General features: G+C 50.1%; 1 protein-coding gene across 5 annotated transcripts in view; it reads right to left on the reverse strand.

Moving 5' to 3' along the window:
- Nucleotides 1-1,497: 1,497 nt before the first annotated feature.
- The window catches only part of TTC21A (tetratricopeptide repeat domain 21A), a 34,562-nt gene continuing 8,362 nt past the window's right edge, over nt 1,498-27,697 (reverse strand). The window contains exons 7-30 of one of the 5 annotated variants that reach the window (XR_001401049.3): nt 24,740-24,824; nt 22,929-23,027; nt 21,712-21,904; nt 18,257-18,354; nt 17,886-18,086; nt 17,066-17,195; nt 15,159-15,316; nt 14,724-14,939; nt 10,919-11,157; nt 9,990-10,062; nt 9,784-9,894; nt 9,306-9,444; nt 9,016-9,119; nt 7,605-7,793; nt 6,552-6,662; nt 5,763-5,844; nt 4,717-4,867; nt 4,318-4,479; nt 3,989-4,181; nt 3,677-3,901; nt 3,027-3,147; nt 2,790-2,857; nt 2,543-2,693; nt 1,498-1,753 (exon numbers count right to left, since the gene is read on the reverse strand). Coding sequence is in view for 3 of the 5 variants with exons in the window: in XM_014859613.3 (XP_014715099.3) it covers nt 2,616-2,693; nt 2,790-2,857; nt 3,027-3,147; nt 3,677-3,901; nt 3,989-4,181; nt 4,318-4,479; nt 4,717-4,867; nt 5,763-5,844; nt 6,552-6,662; nt 7,605-7,793; nt 9,016-9,119; nt 9,306-9,444; nt 9,784-9,894; nt 9,990-10,062; nt 10,919-11,157; nt 14,724-14,939; nt 15,159-15,316; nt 17,066-17,195; nt 17,886-18,086; nt 18,257-18,354; nt 21,712-21,904; nt 22,929-23,027; nt 24,740-24,824 (3,226 nt within the window). In the remaining 2 variants the exon portion in view is untranslated. Of the gene's footprint in view, nt 2,694-2,789; nt 2,858-3,026; nt 3,148-3,676; nt 3,902-3,988; nt 4,182-4,317; nt 4,480-4,716; nt 4,868-5,762; nt 5,845-6,551; nt 6,663-7,604; nt 7,794-9,015; nt 9,120-9,305; nt 9,445-9,783; nt 9,895-9,989; nt 10,063-10,918; nt 11,158-14,723; nt 14,940-15,158; nt 15,317-17,065; nt 17,196-17,885; nt 18,087-18,256; nt 18,355-21,711; nt 21,905-22,928; nt 23,028-24,739; nt 24,825-27,697 lie in introns of all 5 variants that reach the window. The other 4 variants (XR_011496725.1, XM_044754696.2, XM_014859613.3 and 1 more) reach the window with 4 other exon arrangements.

Consider the following 27,697-nt stretch of genomic DNA (forward strand, 5'->3'; position numbering starts at 1 on the left):
CCTAGCGTGGGGCTGAGCAGCTGAGGTCCCTGGGGACTTCAGCACCAGAAGCTGCAGAACCTTATCCATCTGCACCAGCCAGACCTGTCTGACCTGTCCCCGGCAGCCTGGGCTGCAGGCCAGAGGAGCAGGCTGCACCTTGCCCTTGGGAGCCCCAGTCTAGGGGCCCGAGGAGCAAGGTCGACCTCCCCGTTAGGAGTAATGATTTACACAAGTGCTGGTGAGGGGGACCCAAAGAAGGAGACCTGACTTGGGTGTCCTTTTCTTGCTCTGATTCTCTGCCTCCGTCGATCTGTGCTGGGCTCCCCTTATTTTATCTTGATGGCTTACAGTTTAAGAGCATGGGCCCGGAGTGCCGTGTTCAAATCTCAGCTTTTCTATACCTAATGAGGTGACTTCCTCTCTGCCTGGGTGTCCTCAATACTGTGCAAATTATAACAGTGCTCACCTTATAAGCTTGTCCAGCTCACATATACACAGCGCTTACAAAAATGCCTGGAACATGCAGCCTCATGTGCATGTTTGTGACTTTCATTTTGTTTTCACGTTTCTGCCTCTATTTCTGTATGTTCTATCCTCCCTTTTTTGCTTGTTCTGTCACCCTTTAAGTATCTGTCTCTTGTCTCCAAACATGCATGGACATGGCCACATAGCCATATTGTCAGTAGCCATTAGAGGACTCATGGCTTGGAGTCTAGCCTATGGGGGGGCGGCCTGTAACCAGCGTAGGCAAGGACAGCCAGGTCTTAGGCTTCTCAGGATGGAGTATCCGGGTACATTCAGTTGTCCTGTCTCCCTTCTCACTGGTCCTTGGGAAGCCTCTTGTAGAAATTGCTTCAGTAAGCAGGATCCAAAGCCAGGCTCTGAGGCTCTGCTTTGACTGGCCTGGGGGTCTGGGTGCCAGCCCCCAGCAGCTCCGAGACCCTGGGTGGAAGCCCCTGCAGGCGATACCCCATGGACACAGCCCAGGCTGGACTGAGGCTGTACACTCCCCATCTAGAGCCACAGGGTCACTTCTCAGCTTTTTTTTTTTTTTTAGATAATTGAAGACAACTTAGGTTTTACAGCAATAAAAACGTGATTAATGGACAATCCTTTATAGCATCATTCTCCAGACGGACAGACCCGCCTCAACACAACCTGCCCCAAGACACTGGGCTGCAAAGCAGCTAATAGCAAAGTGGACTGGTTCCCCATACGAATGATGGGAGTAACCTGGTGAAAGGTTCCAGATCATTGACTCAGACCATGCACAGGATCAGCAGTATGTTATAAAAACAAGGCTTGGCAACCACCAAGGACAACTCGGGCTGTTCTAAAAGGGACCCTTACCTGTTCCCTGGTCCCAAATCTTGGTCACTGGACAACTTCTCTTGAGACCTTTGCCATAGCTGCATTCTCCTCCTCCTAAGTATTTTACTTTATATCAATTCTATCAATATGCTTAAAAGTTAGAAGCATTCTGTGTAATAGCACCCACAAATTCATGAGTTTGTTGAGCTATTTTTATTATATAAAAATTATATTTAAACACATAGTTATTAAACTTTCAAATGTTTGCTGTCTGTCATTGGCAGGGATTTGTGCTATGATTTGAGAACACAGATCTAGTCTAATTTCCTGCCACAGATGGGGACACTGAGACCCAGAGAGGGGAAGGGTCTTGGGAAGATCGCACGGGAAGATTCTAGGCCTCCTGACTCCTGGCTCAGAGTTCCTTCCCCTGAGGTCAGACTGGCCCATTACTGCCATCCTGAAAAACAGGAAGAGAGGTACTGGGAGCACAGCAAAGGTGACCTCTTCACCCTCTTGCCAGTTACAACACTCATCCAAACAGGGACCACTGCTTTCATCCCCTTAAGTGTTAAGAAGGTTTCTGGAGGATGAATTAGTTGGTCGGTGTCTTTTACAAAAACTAAAGTGGGAACTATTTTTCTTGGGAGGTATTTCCCTGCACCAGGCCAGGGTAATCAGGTTTGTCCCAAACCAGTGAGGACCAGCAGAGGCCAACTGAAGACATGAGGAGGAGGAGACAGGATGTATGGACAGAGTGGGCCAATGGCCCTTCCGACCTACAGGATGACGGCCTCGCTCACACAGCCTTAGCCTGGGGGCCTTCTGCAGCTGGTCCTCCCATCTGGGCCCACTGCCAGGGAGGACGCAGAGGGCAGCATGGCAGGGAGGAGCAGCTGCTGCTTTAGCTCCAGCATTCCGGGGACCAGACAGGAGAGAGGAGGCATTTATGGGCTGACAAAACAATATCAAAATAGCTGTAGGGTATTTTTTAACCACCTCTTGGTTCCCCTCTTCCTCTTCACAGAGTCTGAGATAAAAGTGGGGTCCATTAGAAGGTGCCCAATGAACCCAGCAAAAGCTAAGCTGGATGATGTCTTTCTTCCTCAGAGCAAAACTGCTTCTTGTGCCTTAACAACATTAAGAGTTGGGATGCCCCTTAGAGAAGATGAGGCACGATTCAAATAAACCACACACACTAGAGAAGTGGGGAAGAATATGTCATTTTCTGAACCTCTTCTCCACTGACCCACTTCCTACACCCTCCATGAAACTTCTGTCGGTTGATGGCTTCCACCCACACTGGCTCCCACTGACGACAGCTAGGGCCTCAAAGATCCTTGGGCCTTTTCCAAAATTTCTTCTCTGATTTTGGGGTAGTTGGGGTGCTCCCTGAGGACCTGGGACAGAGCAAGAAAAGGTGTGAAACATCAGGCCAGGCTCCCTGCCACTGCCCCAGGCCACTGCCCCAAGCCCTGCCAGTGTTGGTGGCTTACATTGTGGCAGACTTCGATGGCCTCCACGTATCTCTTATCCTTCAAGTAGTTGAAAGCGAGTTTAAAGCCTGTCCAGGAGTAGGGAGAATACAGATGGTGGGTGGCACCCTGATGATCTGAGAACCCCTCTGAATCCCACAGCAGCCAGAATCCAGGCCTTGAGTTCTGGGGTCAGGCTGGTGGTCCTCCTGCCCAGCTCCCTGGCCCACCCACGTGCACCTTGGCTGGCTGCCCTACCAATGGCAGGGTTGGCTTGATGACTGTACTTCCAGGCCAGCTCGTAGTTGTTGGCTGCGTCCTTGTAGGACTGCTCCTTCTCCATGATGAAGCCCATGTACTCGTAGGCCTTGCAGCAGGACTGCAGGGAAAGCTAGTCAGAGCCTCTGCGGAGGGGAAGCCGCAACGGGTCCCAGTGGCGGGTGGAACCAGCCGAGGTGGGAGGAGCCGGGGCAAAGGACGGCTGTGAGCTTCATTAACTCAAACCACTCAGGGACTCCAGCAGCACCCCCACCTTTGCGAGGGGTGAACTGTGCACCCTCTTCTCAGCTATTCCGAGGCTGGCAGGACCCCTTCCCCGGCAGGCCTCCTGCTAAGACCTGCAAACGCCCCTCCTGGCCCGACCAACCCCTACACGCCCGTCGACCTCATGAACCCTTCCCATCTCTCTTCTCCATCCCGTGATCTCCGCTCGGGGCTGCCCGAACCTGCCCATCTCCTCCTCTAGCCTTTGCCCCGTCTCCCGGGTTCTCCGTTCCCATCCTGCTGTGTGGTCCATGTGCCCCTTCTTGCCCCGCCTCGTCTCATCACGTTCCTTCCCCGCACCCCTGCGCCCTGAAGACCCCGCTTCCCCGCGCCTCGGCCGCGCTGTCGGCAGTGCGCCCCCTCGCCTTGTTGTATTGCACGCAGCGCCGCAGCAGCTCCGAAGCGAGGTCGAACTTGCTGCCCTGGCAGTAGATGTCGGCCAGCAGGAGCCAGCTCTTCTCCAGGTCCTCGGCCTCGGGCAGCGCCCACGGGGCCTTGGCCAGGCGCTTCAACTGCGTGCGCGCCTTGGGGACCTGCTTCAGCAGCATGTAGGCCTGTGCCATGGCCAGCAGGGCGGGGACGCTGTCCTTCTGCGCACCGGGGAGGGGGAGCAGGCGTCGTCGCTCGGCCCTTGGCCTGGCCCCGCCGCCCCGCCCGCCCCCGCCCCGCTGGCGCACCTCGGCCTGCGCCATCTCGATGAAGGTGCTCAGCGCCGCCTCCACGTTGGGCTTCTCCCTGGTGGCCAGCAGGCAGAGGCTCTTCAGCAGCCTCAGCTGGGTCTGGCCCCAGGCCGAGCGCGGGTAGAACTCGCGCAGCAGCTTCTCGGCCGTGCGCACGCCGTGCTGCTCCGACTCCTTCCTGTCGGGGGCGCTGCGGGCGTGGGAGGCCGAAGCAGAGGCCGCCGGCCTGCCCGTGTGGCCCTCCCCTGGCCTGGACCTAGAGGCCGCAGGCTCTCCCCGCCTTCCCGGGGTCCCACCCCTGCCCCGCAGGTCAGCCTGGCCCTTACTTGCTCTCAGCCACCAGGTTCTCCAAAGCCTCTCCGCCCACGATCTCACTGTCTGGGTTCAGACAGATCTGCACCATGTAGTAGGTGGCTCTCTGGCCCCACATGCTGTCCTTGCGTGCTTTGTTTAGGAACTTCAGGGCTTCGTTGGGCTGCCCTATGTGCCTGTAGAGGAAGAGAGAGACACCAAGAATCAGAGAGGGAAACCGAGGCCTGGGAGTGCAGGGACACACAGGGGCCACTGCATGTACCTGCACAGAGCAGGGGCTGGATTGCTGGCCTCTGGGCTCCCTGATCTAGAAGGTGAATTTCTGCTTCCCTAGTGCTGAGCAAAAGCCCAGCGTGTCTCTTAGAGACAGCCTCCTGTACTTAGTTGCCCTGACACCCCCACCCCCACCTCACCAGCAGTAGATGCCTCTGCAGTAGTTGAACCCTGGCTCCAAAGGCATGCGGCTGGACATCTTCTTGGCCAATTCAAAGTAGGCAGGGGCATCTTCAAGTTTGCCACTTCTTCGTAGCAGATCGATTAGTTTATTCAATATGGGAAAATTATCTAAAATAAAAGAGCAGAAATCTCCAGGCTGTGATAACCAACAGCTGTATCAGGTGGGGTGCTGTGGCCTGGCAGGGAGAAGCAGAGAGGACCAGGAGACGCGACCCATTTGGGCTGAGCAGGGACATCGCGGTGGTTCTAGCGTCTCCACTGGTCTCCCATATTGAGAGAATAATAATGCTTAAAAGTAGTAATAATAGCAGCGAACACTTATATACCACTTATATTGTAGTTGGCATTAAGTGCTTTACCTATATGTTAACTACTCAATGAAGTAGGTATTCTTATTGTTCCCATTTTACAGATGAAGAAACTGAGACACAAAGAAGTTATCTGCCAAAGGTTACACAGCTGGTAAGTGGAAGACCAGGATTGAAACCTTGGCAGTCTGGCTCCAGGACCCACACTCCTAACAGCTGTGATCTGCTGGGCCTCTCAGTGGACTCTGCTCTGGGCCTGCTGGGGCTCTAGCCTGAGCCTCCTGCCAGGCCCCTTCTCCAGCAAGAAGGGGTGGTTTTATGCTGCAGTGTGAATGGAGCTACATATTAGGAGACAATTTTGAGCCACCTCCAGTTGGCTGTGACCTCAGAAGGGGACTTATGTTGAGCCCCACTGTCTGTGATTTGGAGACAGACAGGCTGTCCCGGGTCCCGTGCCAAGCATTGCCCTGCCTAAGACCAGGAATTGGCCCCTTGGACTCAGAAAGGCCAGCACGTTCCATCGGGGCTTTATCAGTTTCCTGCCTCTCTGGGAACAATCAGAGAGGAAGGGGCTTTCTCTGCTCAGTCAGGAAGGAGGGGAGAGGGCCCACCCTTCTTGGGGAGAGCAGCCCTTGCTGGGTGGGAACTGAGAAAGGTGGTCTCACTGGGCGGTCGCCAGGCAGGCAGTTAGTTACCTGGCGCTTTCTCTAGGACTTGGTGGTAGAGATTGATGGCGGCTTCATATTTCTGTTTTCTAAACATCAGGTCAGCCATCATCTATCAGAAAACACACAAGGCTCCGGAATTCCTGACAGCAGCTTGCATGGGCATGGGGTGGGGTGGGGGATGTTAGGGGGCGGACAAAGGAGAGAAGGTAGAAGAGGACTTCCAAGGTAGCCTCTCCGGGCACAGGGAGAAGCCGCCACAGGGGGAGGCCAGAAGGTGGGGGCCTGCGGGGGGAGGGGGGCTGGGGTAGGATGGAAGTGAGAAGGTAAGGCCAGGGGTAGACATCAATGGGACATTTTGACAGCCAGCAGAGCCAGCCCCTCTACCCACATCTGAGAACTGCCAGCTCAGGCAGTAAGGTAGAATGGGGCTCCCCCTCCTCTGCTGGGGTGGCCCTGGAGGTGGTCTGGGTGATAGGAGGAGAGAAGTAGGACTGCGGATGGCTTTTCCCACACGCTTCCCCAAGCCCAGGAACCTTTCCCACCCCTGCCTCCACCAACAGTGGGTGTGGTTTCCCCTGGATCCAATCAACCTCACCACCGCCCCTTGGATTGGTGCTGGAGGTTGATGCTGCCCCCTGCTGCCAGCCCACCTCTCCCGTCCGAAGGGCAGCAGATCCAGCCTGCAGTCTCCATGGCCCACCACCCTTTCAGGGGTGGGTCAGCCAGGTATCTGAGGTTATGGGGCTAGGAAACAGCTTGCAGGTGGTCACAGAGACCCTGGCGGGGGGAAGGGAAGAGGTCTCGGGGGCCTCTTACTGCAGAGGCGGTCTCATGGTTCTTCTCAGTCTGCAGGAGGATGGCACAATGCTGCTCACACAAGTCCAAGTGCCCTTGGAGCAGGTAGAGCTGCGCTAGCTCCAGCACCACCTGTGACAAGACCAGATGGAATAAACTAACCAATGAACATCATGGGAAAACTCGGGGATAGATGCCTCATTCTCACACCTCATTTCAATCAGCTCTGCCTTCAAAATGTGTCTGGAATCCCTGGGACAATGTCTCTGGCTTTCCCCTTCTCCCACCCAATACTGCAGTCATACCATGTGTTTTACTAACTAACCTCTGAAGTTGGGGCCTGGTTAACTCATACTCATCCTTCAGCTTCAGCTCCAACCTTACCTTCTCTGGGAAGCCCTCTGCACCCCAGACCCTGGGACAGGTACCCTTCTTCTGAGTTCCCGGTATCCTGACCCACATGAAGGCACGGATCACATGGTGTTAGAACTGCATATGTACTTGGCTATACTCCCTTGCCTGAGAGCAATCTATGGTAGGGACCACGTCTTGCCCCACTGTGTCTCCAGCGCCCAGCTCAGTACTTGGCGTATACTGGAAATCTGTTAAATGAGCGCACATTAAATGAATGAATGGATCTGTCACTAAGCTCTTCATAGACTCTCTTAGGTGAACTCCAGCCAGAATTCTCTCTCTGGAGTCACACCTCCCTCCTTGGAAGCTTAGCCTGGGGTTCATGCATAAAGAGCCCCTGGAAGCCACATTCTCACTGTCTCCCCACCTCCAAGAGGAACCTGAAAATACCAGACTAACATGACTTCCAGAAACATCTTCCCCAATCCACCCTCCACAAACGGCTGTCCAAAGTGAGGCTTCCCTGCCTTGCTCCAAGGGCTGCGGAGGGTGAGGGCCCTGGGGTCAGCTAGAGCAGGCTCCCCACTCCAGGGTTCCCATGCCCCTTACCCCTCCAGCTCCTCAGGGAGGCACAGAGAAGGAACTGGCCTCTGCCCCTAGTCAGGGATCTCCGCAAGGCGTCTTACCCCAAGAGAAGGTGTCTTGCTTTGAGGACCCCACCTTATTGTCAATAGGCGAGTAGGAGAGGGCATCCTTATAAGATCGCACTGCCTTGGCATACTCCTTCTCTGCCAGGTACTGGTCACCAAACTGGATGCAGATGGAGGCTGCCAGTTGCTTTTGGGAGGGGATCATTTCGGGTTGCTCCAGTGGAACACGCTTCAGTATCCGAAACTGAAGGTCCATGGCCTTGAGAAACCAGTAAACTCAGAATCAGAAACCCAGAGCCTGATGTGCCAGATCTCAGGCCAATTCCCAGAAAGTCCCCAAGCTCTTGTTTCAGAGCCAGTAGTGTTAGAAAGGGCGTCTCAAATGCCCTTGAGTAAATCTGGGTCACTCTGGACAGGCAAGTCCCCTGGCTGAATCCTCAGGAGGCAGGCTGGCACGTGTCCAGGCAGGGGCAGAGGCAAAGGCCCTGAAACCAAGCACTCTACCATACTTTACCTGTGCACCTGTTTCCAGCACACCTGGACACTTACTGGATCTAATTTGCTTTGGTTGTTCTACAGGCTAGACAAGCACACAGGAGGTATCCAATGCAGGCTATGTTTTAACGGATGCATGCATTCTGAATGGAGTTTGAGGCAGTCCCCACAAATGTCCATGACATTCAGTGACCAAGAAAGTAACAAGTGGGTATCGGGGCAAAAGGAAAGGATGATGCCAAGGTTAAGTTTCAGGAAGTGGACACAAAGCAGCACTCAGTCCCCCAAGGGCCAAACAGAGGAATGGGAATCCAATGGGAAAGAAGAGAATAAATTATCTCAAGCAGTCAGAGAGTGGGCTCTCCCTCTACAACCACAACATGTCCCTCCGGGAACAAATGCCAGGCCACACCCTTGGGTGATTCTAGAGTGAGGAAGGCGTGGCAGGAATGGCCAGGAGCTCTCCTATCAGGGGCAGCCCAGTGGAGAAAGAGTATAGGTTGGGACAGGCAGACCTAGTTCAAAGCTCAGCTCCACTACTTACCAGCAGTGGGACTTTGGGTACATTTCTTAACCTCTTTGAGCCTTATCTGTTAAATAGGAATGTCACAGTGCTTATCTCAAAGGCCTACTGTGAGAATTAAATAAGAAAGCAAATAAAGCCTAGTACAGAACCCAGCATAACGCATTCAACACATGGGAGCTACTGGCATTGTCCATTATCATCACCACCAGCATCCTTGAGGGCAAAGGCACTGTCTTACTCCCTTCCTTCTCCAGCCCAGCCAGGCTTAGAGCACTTTGGTGCACCATCAATGAATGAGCAAGGGTAGGGGAATAAATGGAAGGTGGAGGTCAGAGATGTAACCTAGATCCTCTTTTGAGGACCCAGGCCTGGAGCCTTCCAGACCTGCAGTTCTATCCTTCCTTGTTCAGTTCCCATTAGGAAACGGCAGATACAGAGCTTGAGTCTACTTGTCAATTACCTTGTTCAAAGTTTCCATCACATCTTCTTTTTTATGGCTCTTATAAACCTTTGCTAGCAAAAGTAAGCACTTGACGTCATTCATCATGGATGGGATGTCTTTGACTGCAAAATGAAAACTCAAATTAGTGTTTTCTGGCCCCTGGGAAGCTGGGGATGTGGGCAGGGGTACTGGGTTCAGACCCCAGCTAGAGGCCATTCCCTACACCATTCTGCGAGAGAAGAGCAAGTGGGGTAGGGGGCAGCATGCCTGCTCCAGATGCTGGGGCATGAGTTCAAGTGCTACCTCACCAAAGTCATGTTCCAGGGCCTGCTTCAAAACTTTTTCTGCTTTGTTGAATTTCTTTAACTTCAGGAGCAGTTCAGCCAGATCACAGCACAGAAAGTCTTGTCCGCTAATCTTCTGGGCAGCCTCGTAATAATTAATCGCCTTAGTGCAAACAGGAAATATTGGCATCACGTCTGGTACTACACTTAAGCGCCTCTCACCATGTTACCATCAGCAGCCAGCACACCTGTGTGCCCCTCCAGACACAGAAGCCTAAGGGGAAAAGGCCCTCCCAGCTGGCACAGGGCTCAAGTCTCAGCCTGAGCAGGTGTGTGTGGGGTGCTGGGGAGTTGCTGAGTTCTCCCCTTGGCACCCCATTCAGCAGGGAAGTGAGGGTGGAAACTCAGTCACTCCCCTCCCATCCAGATCCTCCCACCCATGTACCCTCCTCCATTTGCTGGACTGGCTCTCCCCACCCTTCCCACCCCAGCGCAGCCTGACCTTGGTGTACTGGTGGGTTTTCACATAAGCTTGCCCAATCCTGCTGACCAGGGAGGCATCGTGTGGGTTCTTGCGATAGGCCTCGTCATAGACCTCCAGGGCCTTCTCAGGCTGGTGGGGAAAGCATCCGGGGGTCTCTCTCTTCCCTCCCGCTGGAGAAGTGAGATTGAGGATCCACTTGGAAAGGCCACGAGGCTTTCACTCACCTCCTGAATTTTCATGAAAGCATCACCCAGTAGCAGGCTGGTGTGCGGGCCAGGCAGATGTTCACAGAGATCCCTGCAAAAGTAACCAAAACTTATCTCAGACCTGTGCATCCTTCATATTCCTGAATCCATCTCCTCTTCTTTCCTACTAATTCTGGCTGACTTTCATTCATTCACTCTTTCATTCATTCATTCGTCATGCATACTTATTGAAAGCCCACTGTACATGAGGCATTGTGCTGGTTACCTTAGTTCAGGCTCTCCGCATCTGTCATCTGGACCATGACTGGAGCCTTCACCCATTCCACTGGCCTCCATTGCCAACCCTCCAGACCCCTCTCCATAAGGCAGCCACCCTGCCCTTTGTAAAACTCCAATGTGACCATGTAGCCCCGGTGTTTATTGGTTTCGTACTGCTCTTGGCATCACCTCCCCTATCTCCTGCTCAGCACTCCCTTCCCACCTGAGTTGCCTATCTAGGGTTTTGCCTGAGGAAGGGGAATGAGGAGGTATGCTTGAGGTCCCAATGTCAAACCATAGAGACAGTGGCTTGGGGCTTCCAATCTCTGTTCTCAATCTTGCTTAACCTCACATTGGTCACATCCAAGTCACTGGACATTTCCTCAAGGACAGGCAGAGCCAGGGCCCAGGGCAGAAGTATGTTCTCATGGTTCCCATCAGAATGTGAGCCATATTGGGGGGGCAAACAGGGCTCAGGGCAGATTCAGTTCTGTATCCTCAGAACTTAGCAATAAGCCGGGCTAGCTGACCTAGCATGCTCAAATTCTAACACACAGGAAATTCCATACTTTCATCAAACACATTCCAAGGGCACATTTTGGAGACCCAGGATGAAGAAACACAATTGAAGAAAACACTCCTTAAAACGCCATTGGAGAAGAGGCTGTCAGTCGCTGCCCGGGGCTTACCGGTAGCATCCTATGTAGAGGCGGATGTCTTTGCGGGTCTGCAGGTAGATGCTGGCCATCTTCTCCCTTGCTTCTGTGTAGCAGGGCTGCTTGGGCGTGATGTTCCTCAGTATGCTCAGTGCCATGTCCACGTTCCCCTTGCTCAGGGCCAAGTCCGCATTAGCGATAGTGATGCGGATCTCCTCTGGCGTGCCGCTGAACTCGTTGATGGCATCCTGCATGACCTTGGTGGCCTCATGCTAAAACATGGGAACCCAACAGACCCTCCATTTGCTGTCATTCACCACAGGTGGCCTGACAACACTTAAAACCCCTTCCAAGAAACTTAAAGCAATCCCCCTTCCCACCCCTGCCTGGAGAGAAATGAAACATGGAGACAGCTGGAAGCAGTCCTGCTACACATATAAAATGAAAACAAAATAAATTGACAAAAAGTCCAAGAGCACATATCTGTAATAATAAAACTGTAAATGAAATAAACGTACCTACTAAATAAAGAAGACATTCACAGTGGTTCAAACAAACAGACAGTGGACCTCCTACTGTCTATGTTCCAAAAACCGAAAGGCCCAGAATAAAAGTTAAAAGATGCTACATACATACCAGGCAAACAAAAAGAAAGCAGAGGTTACGGAATAAATGTCTGGTGAGGTTGAAGGCAAGGCAGAAATCACCAAAACCGGCAAAGAGAGTAACTTAAATAATCAAGAGTACAGATATAATGAAGACATAATTCAAATGGACCTTTCTATCTTTCTATCAAGAAATAGTTTGTGTAAACTTTTATTTCATACTTTCCTTCACAAAGATGGAAAAAATTAGCATGTTTATGGTCCCTCACCTTCCTTTCACATCCTTCTCCCTGAATTTTTTATGGGATATTATTGTTATTTTGACTTTAATAACTTTTATTTCAAGAACTTAGCAATCATACTGGCCTAGAGTCAAAATTACCACAGTTATTTCAATATAACTATATTTAGATTTATTTAGATTAGTTCTATGTTTAACTGGACTTAATTCTGTCCTCTTACACCTCAAATTTTTTCCCACTTGTAAAAACTTCATTTTATTTCGTATTTTGGTTGTCTGGATTATATCTACAAATAGATTTTTCAGAAAAGTTTAACTAACACCATAATTCTCGAGTTATTCCATTTTTGAGAGTGTTTTTTAAAGCTTTCATATGTGAAAGATATCCTGGGGGACATCCTTCCGCCCTCAACCCTTTGTGAATATTTTTCTGTTGTCTTCCTGAATATAGTATTGTTGAGTAAAAGTCTGAGGCCAAGATGATTTTTCTCTCACGGTGGGTCATATGCTCTCTACCCAGATCATGTAGGAACCTTCGCTACGTTGCTAATCCTGGTTTCCCATAACTTCATTAGGATATTACTATGAGGATATTTCTTGGTTTTAACATTTCTCTGCTATTTCCCCAACACAGAGGGCTTTTCTGAGCTGCTGCTTCATGCCTTTCCTAAAGGAGCCGCACCCCTACTACCTCTTGGATGTTTCCTCTGTTCCATGTGTTCTCTCTTCTTCAGGAACATTGATCATGCCTTTGTGGGATATCCGTTTTCTGTCTTTCTTGTCCATCATCCTCTCAAATCATTTTAATCACTTTCCTGGTTTTCTCCACCCTTTCCTCCAGTCAGGGAACTTCGGCAAAGGCTGGGCTGCTTTCTGCTCTTCATCATGGGGTTCTGACTTTGTAATCGTATCACTGTTTTTGGTGGTTGCTTTCTGTAACTGCTGGCTGACTCTTCATCTTTCCCTGTTTCACTAGGACCCCTGCGTTGATCTCCTGCACTCTACTTTGAGCTTGTTTTACAAGATTCCATGTTCTTTTTATTTTCATTGAGTGCAGAAAAGTTTTTTAAAAAAAAATCTTTCTTCTATTTTTTACAGTACTCTTTCTCCCAAAGTGTAATCTTTACTTGTCTTTTGCTTATTTTCTATTTTCTCCCTTCCTTCTCTCTTTCTTTCCTCCCTTGTTTTTTCCTTCCCTCCTTTCTTCCTCTCTCTCCCTCTCTTTCTTTCTTCCCTTCCCTACCTCCCTCTTGCCCTTCCTTCCTGTCTTGTAACCACCTATGGTTCCATGGTGGACCCCTTCTGATCCCTGCTAACAGGATCTATGGGAACATCTCCATCTAACCCTGCCTTTCCCCAAGAACTAGGCTAGGGAGGCAGAGTGCCCAGCACAGCTGCCCTGGGAGCACATCTCCCCTTTGCTTTCTGTGGGTCCTCCTTGAGAGTAGCCATTGTGAAAAGCTGGGGTCAGGATGGAATCCCTTGGCTCAGAGTGAAGGCCACAGCTCACAGATCTGTTAACTCAGCAAAGTGAGCCACAAACCTGACTTTCAGGTTGCGTCCCTCCTTACTTGACCCTGGGCCACCCCTCCTGTAAAGGAGTTTGGGACAGAGAAAACAAAGGAGGCATTTCAGCAGGGGGTTCTTGTTCAGCAGCCCTGCCCTTCTATGGGCTGGAACTGTGTTCCTCTAGGAATGTCCCCGCTTTTCCCGGCTTGACCACACCTCTAGTTCAGAAAGTTTCAAGCACATGCAGGAACCTCAGGCTCCCACTCACTGCGCCTTGCTTCCTCTCTCTCCCATCAATGGTAACTTCTGAAAGGACAGGGTCCTTGCTGGCCACCTGTTCTTCATCCCCAGCCCCATCACACTACCTGGCATAGAGGAGGCCCTCAGTCAATGGCTGAATGAATGATGGACTGCATTAACTATTCTTAGATGCAACTGTTCCCTAATTTTGTTACAGATGGAGATTCCTTCTCTACTTTTAATTCTTTTGTTCCTTTTGGCAGATTTAAAGGAGGAAAGTACAGTCATGCATCGCTTAACAACAGGGTTACGTTCTGAGAAATGTGTTGCTGGGCAATTTTGCCATTGTACGAACATCATAGAGTGTGCTTACACAAACCTGGATGGGACAGCCTACTACACAACCAGGCTATGTGGTACTATCTTATGGGAGCACCGTCATTTACGCAGTCTGTTGTTGACCGAAATATCATTGTACAGCACATGACTGTACAATAAATGGGCTTGCACATTTCCATCTTTGCCCAGAAGGCAATTTTTAACTTTAAGGAGAAAAGATTTCATGGGCTGGTTCCTGCTGTATACCAGGATCATCACAGGAGAAGGCTGGATGCCCTAGTACTGATGGATCTCAGAGATCGTCTTGGAGCTCTGCTGACAAACCCCTTCCCAGTGAGCAGGTGAGTGGCTGAGGCTAGTCAGGCCAAGGGAGCATGCAGAGTGCAGCTCCCCGCAGGCCTTGATCCTGCCTCTATGTTCCTCATTGCTCCTGTGGACCAGCATAGGATGCCCATGTGCTTCCTGCCTTTGCCCAGCCAGATCTTCCAAGGGCCCAGGGCTGTCTTATACTGTTGAGCAGTTTGTACACTGCAAAACTCCAAGGGGACACTTCATAAAGATTATGATGTGACTGGCATCCACTGGAGCTGTGCATTGCCCAATCTGCACGATCACCTGTGGTGGCCCTAATGGGCCTGTGTGCTCCACCTCCCTGAGCTCCTCATGGGGACAGTGAGGTAGACAGGGACAGATCATGCAGGACTTAGTAGGATTTGGACTTTATCTTGAGGGCAATGGGTGCCACTGAAACCTTTTAGGTAGGAGAGAGATATGCTCCCAAATGAATAAAGGCTCAAGTCATAGCACAAGTAAACATCAGCCAAAATGAGAGCCTGGTTCCCAGGCCTACTCTGGACCTGTGATATGCCCCAGTCCCATGGGAAGAGAGCATGGCATTTCTTACCAGCTCCCCATTCATCCGGAGGGCATCTGCCAGTTCCAGTAAGATGGATACCCGTTCGCTGGGCTGCACCGAGAGCCCACGGAACTTCTTGCTTTCTTCCATCTTCACAGTTGGCAATTTTATGATCATTTTCAATGTCTTTATGGCTTCTGGATAGTCCCCAGACTTGTTGAGGGCCCTGGCCTTGATGAAGTGGTAGAGGGGGTGGTCTCGGACCTAGACGAGCATAGCAGAGTGTGGGCATCCGCTTCCCTGCTGCTGCTCCCAGCACCCGGGATGGAGAAAGTCACAGGAGCCACCGAGCCTGCCCCTTGGGCCAACAGAAGGGTCTGAGGGATGCAGGCAGCTCCTGTGGCTACTCTGCAAGGCAAGTGGGGGCTGCAGCTAGCTGGGCTTCAGGATGCCGGTGGGAGACAGGGCACAGAGGACGCCCACCTGGAAGTTGTGGCTGACGCCCAGCTCTAAGCAGTGGGAGCACATGGCAAAGTTGCCCTGAGCCAGGTAGATCTGGGACATGAGAAGGTGGGTGTCCACGGAGGTGGGGTCCAGTTCCAGGCAACGCTGCAGGGTGCTCTGGGCATTCTCTAACTCTCCTGAAAATAACAAACAAACCTCTAAATCCAGGGCCCCCGGGGACTCCCGGGACCCAATATGTAAAAGCAGAATGGATTTTAAGTGTTCTGTTACCCAGAAATGCCCGAGTTGGGCATTTTACTTAGTTCTTTTCTGCTTCACTCAGAGGTTTCTTCCTAAAATTAGAACTACAGTTTTTGCTTTGACCCAGACAAAAGCCAGGAAACTCAAACCTTGGTGTAACACTTCCCTTCTCTCTGTAACCCTGAGGGAAACAGCTAAGTCACTTCACTACTCCATCTGGAAGCTCAGGAGAACAATTTAAGTCTCAATTCCCACACTTAAGAGCAGAGCAAAACCTAATAATAACAGCAACTATAATAGCCACAACTCATGAAGCACCTGCTCTATGCCCAACACATGAGAAGCACTTTAGAAAGGGGGTTTAACATTTGTCCAGTCCTGCGAGCTTGGTGTTATTATCCTTGTCCTTCCGATGTAGGACTGGGACTCCAGTGATGTAAGTCACTCAGCTAGGTAGGGACAAAGTCAGCACTGAAATCCAGGGCCATCTGCTCTTGAGGCTGAGCTCGGAAGGCCCCGGCAATATGGGGCTGGGGGTCTCCTTGCAGCCAGGCTGGCCCTTAGGCGGCAGTGGCAGCCTAGTGGTACAGCACAGTGAGCTGGCAGGAGATCCCTCCTCCCTCTGCAGCCAGGTCCCTCAACAGCTCCTGCTAGGGGTTCATAATCTGGTGAGTGGGGAGCACCTGCTTCCAGGTCCCAAACTCCCTGCTCCTTCTCTGTGTGTTGCAGAAATGTGAAGATGTCACCATGGCAACCGAAGCAGCTGGAGACCTTGCTTTGGTCCTAAATCTGCTGGCAGCTGTCAGCACCCCTAGGGGAGTGCTCCTGCCCTCCCTTGTACCCATGGGACCTTGAAGCTGTGGATAAACCAGGCACCCCGGATGAACACCGGGAGGACCGAGGATGAAGACAGAGGAGCTCTCAGCAGAGCGCGACCCACACAAGGCAGTGCCAGACGACAGAGACACGCCGCGGTGTGCTGGATCCTTTGGAAGCCGCCAGGACATCAGGGATCAGCTTGGCTTCCAGGCAGACAGCGGTCAAGGGCTGCAGGGACAGTACTTCAGAGAGGACAACAGGGCCTCCACGGAGGGCTCTCCCCTCTTTCCCTCTCTCTCTAGGATCGGGGCCACGAGGCGGGAGAAGCTGGAAGGGTACTGCTTTGGCCGCCCCAGGGCTCTGAAAGCCTAATGGTACAGGGTCTCACTTCCCCATGAGGCCTGCCTGGCAGCCTTTTAAAAAGTGCAGCCCTGCCACCCCCTCGTCCCCCTCCCTGCGGTAGTCATCTCCACTGCATTGTTGTGTCCTAACAAACAACACAATGTGCTTAGGTGTTATGTTTATGGTCCAGCGCCCTTACTGGAATGCAAACTCCACGGGGAACCTTGGCCTATTTTGAGCACTGCTGCGTCCCAGTCTCAGAGAGGTGCCTGCACGGAATGGAAGCTCAGTGACTGTTACCTGGCACAGATCAAGTAAGCGATCAGCAAAAGGCCGTCTGGGAGAGACCCCTGCTGGTGAGGAAAGTCAGGAAGGTTTCTGGGGGACTGGAGGCTGGAAGGAGTGGGCGGGCAGGCCTGGTGAGGGTGTGTGCGTGTGTGTGTGTGCGTGAAGTATCCCAGGTAGGGAGCCTGTGGACACTAACCCAGGGGCCCCACCTGGCAATGAGGACCCCAAGGGCTCACCTGAGAGATACTTGACCTGAGCCATTACATACAGGGGGTCGATCAGAGCTGGTGCTGCTTTGACTACAGGATTCAAGATCACAGCAACTTGTTTAAGAAGTGGAGACACAATCTGGCCTGGTGACCGGGGCTGTAGGAACACGGGGATCTGGCTGTGCAGTTTGCCCTGTTCCTAGAGAGAGACTCCTGGAGCTCTCAGAAAACACTCTGTCAGTGAAGGAATTTTATTTGATTCCACGTATATTTATTATCTACTCGGTACTATAAGCTCCAGAGAATGGGGACTTTGTTTGGTTCACTGTTGTGTCCCCAGTACCTAGCACGGTGTCGGCACATGGTAGTGCACTCAATAAATATTTGTAAGATGACTCATTACAAGGCACTGGGGGGATATTAGCGTGTAAGATACGATTCTTGCCCACAAAGAATCTTGACTGGCTGGGAAAGCAGGACAAACAAGTAAAGACTAACATACTTCTTAGAAGACTTCTGGAAAAAAGGGAGCCCAGTTCTTCCCTAGGATGAAGGCAGGGGCATGGGTCAGTGCCCTGCTCCTCCAAGTGAAGACCCTGGAGCAGCAGCATCAGCATCACCTGGGAGCTAGTTCAAGATGCAGGGCTTCATGCCTCACCTACCGAGTCAGAATCTACACTGGAACAACTCCCAGGTAATTCATGTACTGCCTGTTCAAGGCTGAAAAGCACTGGGCTCCTGAATCACCCAGGGCTCAGAGAAGCCTGGTGACTGGGCAGCTGATGTCCCTGCCTCTGTCCAATCCTGTATTCCAGGCCCCCGCCATGAAGATGTGCCTTCCTCTAACCTGCTTGGGGCAGAAGAACAAGTACTCCTTGGCGATGCAGATCAGGAAGAGGGGGTCCAGCTTTTCAAAGTACTCGGTGCTCAGGGGGAGGCCCTGCATGCTGGAGAAGTGCAGCTCCGCTGCCTCCTTCAGGAGCACTGTGGCTTCCTGCTCCCCCTTGTGCTTCTTGGACGCCAGAAGGGCTTGGAGGAAAACCAGCACCTGTGGGAGTCAGGCCCAGATCTTGGAACCAAAGGCCAGCTGGGCAGAGTCGGTAGGTGAGGGCGAAGCAGAAGTCCAGGCCATCTTGGTTGCTCTCTACTGGAAATTGGGGGTGGAAGGAAGGCAGGGACACAATCCTGGAGGAACCCATGCCCCCAGAGAGCTCTGACCTCAGATTTCCCAAGGGACTGCTGCACCTCCTTCAGGAATTCCAGCTGGTGCTCAGCCTCCTCCAGGTGGCCGTCTAAGATCTGGCACCAGATGATCCCTGGGGATGGGACAGAACAAGGATGAGCAGCCAGCTCCAAAGTAGAGCCAGCAGTCCAGCAGGCCAAGGAGCATGGATGAGACAGTGGAAGGAAGGGGTCTCAGGGCAGGGGAACTTTTCCAACATCTTCATAAACTTAAAGAGTCATGCATGCTCATGGTAAAGAATTCAAATCCTAAGGCAATATAAAAAAACATCTCTAGCTCATGCTCTGGCTTTAACCAAGTCTCTCTCTCGAGATAACCACTATTAACAATTTGGGGTACTCCTTCAAACATCTTTCTAAGCATTTATAAGTTATTAATGCATGCACATATTTTCCTATCAGTTCATACAAATCTACCCCATTCTCTTTAATGAGGACACAATATTCCACCGTGGATGTAACCATTTATTTAACTATTGCTCTATTGAAGGAGATCTCATTTCACATTTAGTTGGTTTTCAATGTTTAAACATTACAATGCCATGGTGAACATTTTTGTGTGTTCTAATTCCAGAAGTAGAGTTGATGGGTCAAAGGGTGTGCATATCTAAAACATTGATAGATAAGGCCAACTTGTCCTCCAAAGATATCTGAATTAATATTACTGCCAAGAATTTGAAACCTTGCAAACTGCTTTACTCTTTGCCAGTCTGAATGGTGAGTAGTAACTCATTTTAATTCAGACTTTTTTCATTATTAGGGAGAATGAGCATCTTTTCATATATTTAATGGCCTTTTCTTTCCTACTGGGAATTTTCTCCTCATAACTTTTGCCTTTTTGTCTTCTGGGGTGATTTTTTTTCTTGTTATATACTATCAACCCTTTGTTGCAAACATTTTCTATCAGTTTGCCACTTACTTTTTAACGATTTTTACAGTGTCTTTTGCTATCCATTAATTTTAAATTTTTACATAGTCAAATTGCAATTTCCCTTTACAGTTTCTGAGTTTGTGGTCAGGCTTAGAATCCCCAAGGAAACCCAAGTCCAATTTAATTTTCCTGTTTAAATGCTTAATTCATCTGGAGTGTGAGATGGGTGCTTACCTTTATTTTTCTCATAATGGATAGGCAGGTGTCCAGCCATGAGCTATTGAAACTCTTGGTTTGAAACGTCATTTTTATCATAAGACCTGTTTCTGTCCCATTTATCTATTTGTTTATCCCAGCATTGGCCTCAAACTGACTCAAATAGGCTTGTTTTGTTATATATTTTGATATTGGGAGGATAAATCCCCTCTATTCCTACTATTTTTCTTTTACAAGATATTTCTTGGCCATTTTGGTGTCTTTATTCCTGTCTTCCTTTTTTTTTAAAGATTGGCATCTGAGCTAACATCTGTTGCCAATCTTCCTCTTTTTGTTCCTTCTCCCCAAAGCCCCCCAGTACACAGTTATATGTTCTAGCTGTGGGTCCTTCTAGCTGTGGCCTGTGGGACGCCACCTCAGCAAGGCCTGATGAGCGGTGCCATGTCCCCACCCAGGGTCCGAACCAGCGAAACCCCGGGCTGCCAAAGCAGAGTGCGCAAACTTAACCACTAGGCCACGGGGCCAGCCCCCTCACTATATTCCTAATCACCGTCTTGGTTTTCAATTATATCCATCCCATTATTTGGTTCATCTATGGAATTTTTTACTTGGCAATCATATTTTTAATTTTCAGCAACTCTTTTTTTGTTCTCTGTATTTTTTCATAATTGTATGTTCTTTACTTACTGATATAGTAGCCTCTGGAGCCAGTAAACATTGGAAATGTTTTGGGGGAAAAAGTCTTTTTCTGCATCCAGCCTTAACTCTGCTCCTCAGAGGGTGCTGCTTTGCATGTTCCACACGGCCCCTCTTTCAAATTGCTAGCTGATTTATAAATGGACTGGCCTGATGATTTATTAGCAACTGGGCAGATCTCCCAAATTTTTAAGGCCGCTGATTTTCCCAGCCAGGCCAGATAAGATGGTGACTCAGACACACGAGTGGGCTCAGCGTGGGCTGGAGTATGTGGGACGGACATTGTGACCAGTGGACTTCCCTTCTGGCTGACCAGCCGGGGCTCTCCCTTGAATGAGGAAGTGGGGAAGCACTTAGCCTGGCAGAGGAACATTTTGGGGGATTTTGTGTCTGTGCTGAGCAGCCAAGTCTTTTTGTCCTTCATGTCCCTGGTGGTGGTGGGAAGTCATCGGGACTCTGCTTTGCTCCCTCCTGCACCCCACCAGTAAGAGCCTCCTTGATTCCACTCTCTGGTTTTCAATAATTCTCCCATCAACTGGCTGACTGTCCCATGGCATGTTTTGCTCCGAGCCTCTGGTAACCCTGAGCTTTAGATTTTTAATTTTCATTTTTGCTGGAGCTGTTTGGGGGAAAGCTAGTCTGCTTCATTCTTTAGCTGACCCATCTCCGCCCACGCTGGCTTATGGATTTTCACACCTGCTTGGAGTTCCCATGTATTTGATGCAATCTGCTTTACATCTTCTAGAAATGTGAAGTTCTTAAAGTTTCCGGTCCACTGAAGGTAACTTTCCCTGTTTCTAGGGCTGCAGCGGACTCATTATCTTTTAAAAATGTCTTCCATTATTTTCTTGGGATTTGGGGATGGAGGAAGAGGCAATGACCGAGGAGTCGGCCTGACGTGTTGAACCAGCAATCAAGGCCAGCCACGCTGACAAGTGCGCTGCACAGAGGAGAAGCCTGGAGTGTAGAGAGACGTGACTTGCCCCAAAAGACACAACTCCTCAGAGCGAGGGCAAGAAGCCGGCCTGCCTTGAGCGCTGGATCATACGGCTACTGCAACTAAAATTAAACACTGGCTGGCTCAGAATTTACCGGGGATCACAGATTTGAGGGCTTTTTAAAAATGTGGAAGATAAAAATTGAGCTCTGGAAAATTCATTTGACATTTATATAAAGGAAGGAAAAAGCATGTGGACAGACAGGGAAGTAAAACTCTCAAAACCCCTCACTCTGGTGGCCTTCCAGCTCAGGGGACTGCAGAGGGAGGGTCTATAGAGGTGAGGCTAGAGTTTTTGGGGTGCAGGTGTGTTGGGAGCAGGACTGTCTCCAATACTGGCTTTGTGAGGCCTAAGAAGAAGCAGGGCCGACAGAGCCTAAGAGGCAGGCTGTCAGTCTCCCAGGAGGGTCAGAGTGTGGATATTGGAGGTCTGATGTAGATCAGAGTGGCTTTGACCACATGAGAATTCCTGTCTCTCTTAAATCTACACTTGTGGATTCACGGAAAGGCACCCCATCATACAATGCACCCCCACACTCACACACCCTCTGGAGAGAATGCTTCCCAGCACCTCTCTTCTGGACTCATGGAGGCCACCTTGCCTGGCTCCCAACACCCGCCCTCCCCTCCCTCTACCCAGCCTGCATAGACCTGTCAAGGCAGCCACACTGCTGTCATCCAGTTTCATGGCCTCCGAGTACCAGAGGGATGCCTCCTTCACTTGGTCCTGCAGGATGAAGAGATAGCCCAGCTCTGTGGCCACATGGGCGTAGGAGGGTGTGGCCATGAAGGTGCGTTCAATGAAGCTATACACTAGCTGTAGAATCACCGGGTGCCTCCCACACTGCAAGGAACAGACACACAGAGTGGGAAACCAGTCAGCCCAGTCTGTCTGAGCAAGGCCATGTTGGAAACAGGGGACACTTTGGCAGGCCCGGGGGGTGCTCAGGAGAGCCCAAGAGGTACCCTGTGTCCAGGCAGCTGGCTCTGTGTAGCCATCCATCTCCCCAAGAACCTCCCACTGGCCACATCTGTGGAACCTGCCTCCAGTCACAGGGCCCTCCGAGGGACCCCCTGTCTGGCCACAGTAATGGGTACAATGAGTCACCAAGAGGTTTTTCACGAATTAAAGCTGGGTGAGAGAAACTCGTTGTGTCCCGTTGATGGCAAGTGGCCCTGAAGACTCTGAGCAGCCACAGTCCCTGCCGACTCTGAGCAGCCACAGTCCCTGCCACGTGGAGAGTGAGGCAGAGAGAACCAAACACAGCCGTGGAGAGAGGGGCTGTTTCCTAACGGCATACGACCCGACCCCAGAGTCCTGGTCCCTGAGGCCCCAGAGCTGTTCTTTTCTTGCAGCACTTCCTTCTAGTGAACCCTGCTTTGGGGCTGAAGGGTCTGACAGAGACAGACTGTTTAACAACCTGGTCTGTTTGCACCTTACCTGTTGTCGGAGAGGCCTAGGCCGGCCAGCCTTCCCAGGGCACTTCCACAGAAAGAACGTGGGAGTCGGGCGTCCCAGCAGCCCGAGGCCAAAGCTGGGCATAGCTCTGCTGCACGGCAGCTGGGATACTGCCCTCTTGTCCCCAGATAAGATGCCTCCCACTGGAAAAGCACTTCCAGACCTCATCTCGCTGATCTTCAGAGCATCTCTAAGGGGCTCGTGGAGCAAGGATACAGAGCCCACACGATACAGTTATCGGTCAGAGGCAGGTCGGGGCCCCAAGTACCAGCCAGCAGCCCAAGAGGCCAAGTTTGAGCCAGAGAGGGGAGGGTCAGGGTACTCAGGGAGCTGCCAGGGGGACGACAGGGCTTCCCTAGGGAACACAGCGAGAAGCACTATTTCAGAAACCAGGGAAGAACCTTCTTACCAGTCTGCTAACCACAAGGATTTTTTTCAGATGGAGGCTTGGATTTTGGGGCTCTCTTTTCTCTAGCGCCTTAATCAGATTTCTAACGTGCTCGGCAGCCTGCAAGGACAGAACAGACAATGTCAAAGGCAGTATGTAAAACGGGAGTGGGGCAGAGGTTCTCAACCCTGTCTGCACAGGAGCATCAGCTGGGACATCTTACAAATACCCATGCCCAAGTGCCAGCCCCGGAGATCCAGATTTAACTGGACTTGGAGGGGCCCAGGCATCTGTATTATTTCAGAACCCTGTTGGTGGAGCTTTAGGGAACATTATTCAACCAAGAGCTGGCACTGCCCCTTTGTTCATGAATTTGTGAAGAGAAGGTGCCCTTTCAGATCTACCCAAAGCTAGGAGCCAGCTGTCACTGCGCCCACACTGCAGCCCGCTAGGCTAGCAGCAAACCTGGCCTAGGAGCAGATGGTCAGGGCGAGTCCCTGGTCCTGAGCCTCTGCTCCATTTTGATATGAGACACCACATTGGTGCTTCCCTGTCATTCCAGTGAATCCTCCCAATAGCCCTGAAGTAAGCATAACTATCCAAATTTTCCGGTAGAGCAGATGAAGGGTCGGAAAGCGTAGGTAATTTGCACGAGGTTACCCAGCTAACTAGGTGACTGACTGACTGCAAAGCCTGTGTTCTTTCCCATGGACTCTTCTGCCCACTCCCTATGCAGGAGTAAGGAGTGCTTAGTTCCCAGCTACAAGGAAATGCCAGAGGAGAAACCCTGCTCAGTAAATGCAAGATTGGAACTGGGCAGCTTGGGCTGGGGAGAGGGGTAGATCTCAGGGTTTGAGGTGGGGGCAACTGAGGGGCATTAAATGCTAACTCTGCCAGTGGGATTAGCCCTCAGGCCAGGCCCCAGGAAGATCTGCTTAGGGCTCTGGGGTCTCAGGGATCTGAGGACATGCCTGTTCGCGTGTTCCTACCCAGAGATGGTGCTGAGGCCCTTTTCGAGAACTCCTCCTAAGTACAGACTGTCCCTTCCACTTCACTCACGCTGAGAAATCCATAATCTCAGAGCTGTGCAGAAGGAACCAGAGGCTCCCTCTTCCTGCCCTGACCCCTCAGAGACTCTTGATCTGCCACACTTTCCACAAAGGCAACGTATTTACTCAAAAGGCAATGTTTTGGCGGAAAACACAAACTCATTTTGAAAATAAGAACCTGTCTGGACATTGAGGGTTTCATTAAGAATTCTAGGTATTTCTGACTGCATTTGAAGGCTATTTTGGGTTTCTTTGGAAAACTACAAGGCTTGGGAGCAAGTTTGGGGCCAGGTACTGCCTGGTCAAAACTTGAACAATTCCAAGCTTTCCCTCAAAAAAATGGTATTTCCTGAAATCTGAAACACAACCATGACTTGTATCACTTACCATTGATCAAACTATTGTAGTGCTGCAGGCACTGTTCCAAGTTCTCCCACTTGTCACCTCATTTAGTCCTTATAACACCCTCACACAGTGGGTGGAATTATCTCTATTTTATAAATGAGAACCCTGGGGCTTATCCAGATGGAGACACCTGCCCAGGCTCACACAGGGAACACACGGCAGAACCAGAGTCAACCTCACCGCCTGCCTTAGGAACTGTATTGCTCAAAGACCAAACCAGAGCAGACCTCCTTGGCAGGGAGTATGGTGGAGGCTGGGGAGGGAGGAGCTGAAATCCAGGGAGCACCCTCCGAGGCCCTGGGGATGTAGGTGCTATGAGGGGTTCCTCCTGGCTGTGTTTGCTTCAAGGCTCAACTTCTGAGTCTTGGAAGAACTTACTGTGGTCATGTTTCCTTCTCTTGCGAGCTCATGCACAGCTAGAATTTGGCAGGCATCAATATTGCTTTCATCTTTTTCTAGGATTCTGAAACAGGAAGAGGAGCCACATGTTTTGAGAGTATTCATAGGCAAAGCTAGGATGGTGTGGTGGCAACTTCTGATTGTCTTCTAATATCCATTCTCCCTTTCCTCTTCTTTTTTTTTAGGTAGGAAATTTCAAAAGTTTCTTAAATTATGACTACACAAAAAGTTTAAATTTTAAATGAAACCAACTATTGCTAAGACCCTGAATTTCAGGAAATAAGGATGGCTCAGTAGTCATCATCATCAGGCATGTCAACCTCCATTGCAGAACCATTGCTGGTCAGGGTTATTGTGTCAGCAATGAGTGTTCTCAGCATCTCCATGTTATTGCATATGCGTTTCACCTTGGGATAAGCAAGAAGCCTTTCTAGGGATATGCAAAACTCATTTCCAACACAAAAAGGTTTGGGAGAATTCACTATGTTGGTTCCTCCTCTCCTTTTAATAATAGAACTCCTGAACTGGTGGGGCATGTGGCTACCCAGAATAAAGACAACATTTCCCAGCCTCCCTTTGCAGCTTGTGGCCACGTGATTAAGTTCTGGCCAATAGGATGTAAGTGAAAGTGCCCAGCGTGATACCTACTGTAGTCCTGACAGCATGCATCCCATTACTTCTTTCCACCTTCCTGGGGCTGTAATGTGGACCATGTGAGCAACATCTTAGGAAATGTAGAGCAGTGAGACAGAAGAGGACAGGGACCCTACAGAATTAAGCTGCAGTCCCAGCCCTGGACCACCACCCAAACTTTTCCGTGAGAGAGAAATAAACTTTTTGTGTTATTTAAGTATTTGGGGTGTCTTTGTGACAGAAACCTATTTATATCCCAACTAACACAGATATGACCATGATCCAACAGTCCAGGGGTGGGTGGCAGAGAGGTGTTTGGAGTGCAGTCTGCGGCTGTAAGATGGAAAAGGAACCTTGGTTTCCATCATGTGTCTTTGTGAAGATGCAACTTCTGATCATACTATGGAGTTTTCAATATTCTGTTTCTTTATAGGAAGCTTCATATTTTTCAGTCTGGTCAGGGAATGGCCTTCTGCTTAATAGAGGGTTACTCTAATTAACATATAAAATTCCAACACGATTAGGCACAGTCAACATTCACGGAGTTCTAACCATTTATGATGATTCAGAAAATACTGTGAACCTCATAATTCAGAAATTTTAAAAGAAACATTTAAATGACTTATGGACTAAAGAAGAATCAGAATGGATATTAGAAAATTCTTAGAACCAAATGATACTGAAAATACTACATATCCAGATGTGTAGATACTGCTAAAACGGTGCCTGGAGGGACATACACAGACTTAAATGCTCACATTCTAAAAGAAGATTGAGAATGGATGAGCCAGGCAGCCAACTCAAGAGGTAGAAAATAAGAGCAGAATAGCTCCAAAGGAAGTAGCTGGCAGGAAATAATAAAGTTAAGAGCAGAAATGAATAAATTAGAAAACAAAGATACGATAGAGAGCATCAACAAAAAGTCAACGCTGATTCTTTAAAAAGATTAATAAAAGAGACAAATTCTTTTAATATTGATGAAGAAAAAAAAGAGAGAAGGGAAAAGTAAATAATATTAGAGACAAAAGGAGAAACACACCTAGAGAGAGCAGAGATTGAAAAAGCAAAAGGAGAATTCCATGAACACCAGCAGCTGTGAAACCCTCCGTGTGGGAAGCCGCTGGGTGTTGGACTCAGCCTGTTGGCACCAAACGCTGCTCCCTGCCGTGGGTGTGGCAGGGCCTGGGCCAGAAAGGCAGCACACACCCACGGTGTTGGCCTTCAGCCTGGGGCTTCTGAGTATCCTGCTGGCCGGAGGCTGAGCCTCCAGAGCAGGCTCTTGACCCCACTCCTGCCAAGGACACTGCCCAGGTGTAAACGGAGAAAGAAGGAAGCTGAGGGCCCACACAGGCACACACATGAGGGCCCCTGCGGGCTGAGCAGGGTGGAGTCACTTTAAGTTACCACCAGCACCTCTCTCTGGGACTCAGATTCCACTTATCGTCACAGGAATTGTCATCCCTCCACGGGGAAGGAAGAGGTTTGTTTCGATTTCGTTTCTTTCCACACCATTTAGTGACAGTTCATAGTGATGACTCATGGCCATTCAGAAAAAAACAGTCCATTAACTCATTTCAGGGAGAAAATTAGTATTATACTTTTTAGAATTACTTGATAAAAATAGTTAGAGCGTTAGCGTTTGTTGGGGCCCCGGGTGGGCCACCCCCAAATATTCCCCAATAGCATATTGATTATTTTGAATTAAAGTTACTTGAGAAGCAAAAAGGGCACTCTGACCCTCCCATCTCTGTTCCCTGAAAGCAGGAAATAAATCTCCCACGTGGAAGGTGCTCTCCCCACATCCTGATCCCCAGAGCTGCAAATCCAGGGCCGAGAAGCCTGGATAAACAAACCTTGCAAATTTACTACCGCAAGCCTACACTCTGCTGAAATTCCTCACTAATTACTACGGCAAATCTAAGTTTCTTTGTCCCATCATTCCTCACAAATGTACTGTTTCTTTGTGTAAAAGATATATATACTGCCTGCTTTGTTTACCCCCTGAGCATCATTTCTCTGTGATCTTCAGAACATACGCATTAAACTGGGTTTTTCTCCTGTTAATCTGGTCTTGTGTCAATTTTATTATTAGTCCAGCCATAAGAACGCAAGTAGGGAAGAGAGGGGATTTTCTCCTCCCCAACAAATGTAAAGAGAGAAGCTTCAGTTATCTAGAAAATTCCGTTCTCAGAAAACCTTCCATCAAACACCCCTCCTCCTGAAACTGTCTATTTCTATTCACAATGAAAATGCTTCAGGGCCGGCCCCGTGGCCAAGTGGTTGGGTTCATGTGCTCTGCTTCAG

Source organism: Equus asinus, chromosome 21 (genome assembly GCF_041296235.1).
Source record: "Equus asinus isolate D_3611 breed Donkey chromosome 21, EquAss-T2T_v2, whole genome shotgun sequence".
Classification (NCBI taxonomy): domain Eukaryota; kingdom Metazoa; phylum Chordata; class Mammalia; order Perissodactyla; family Equidae; genus Equus; species Equus asinus.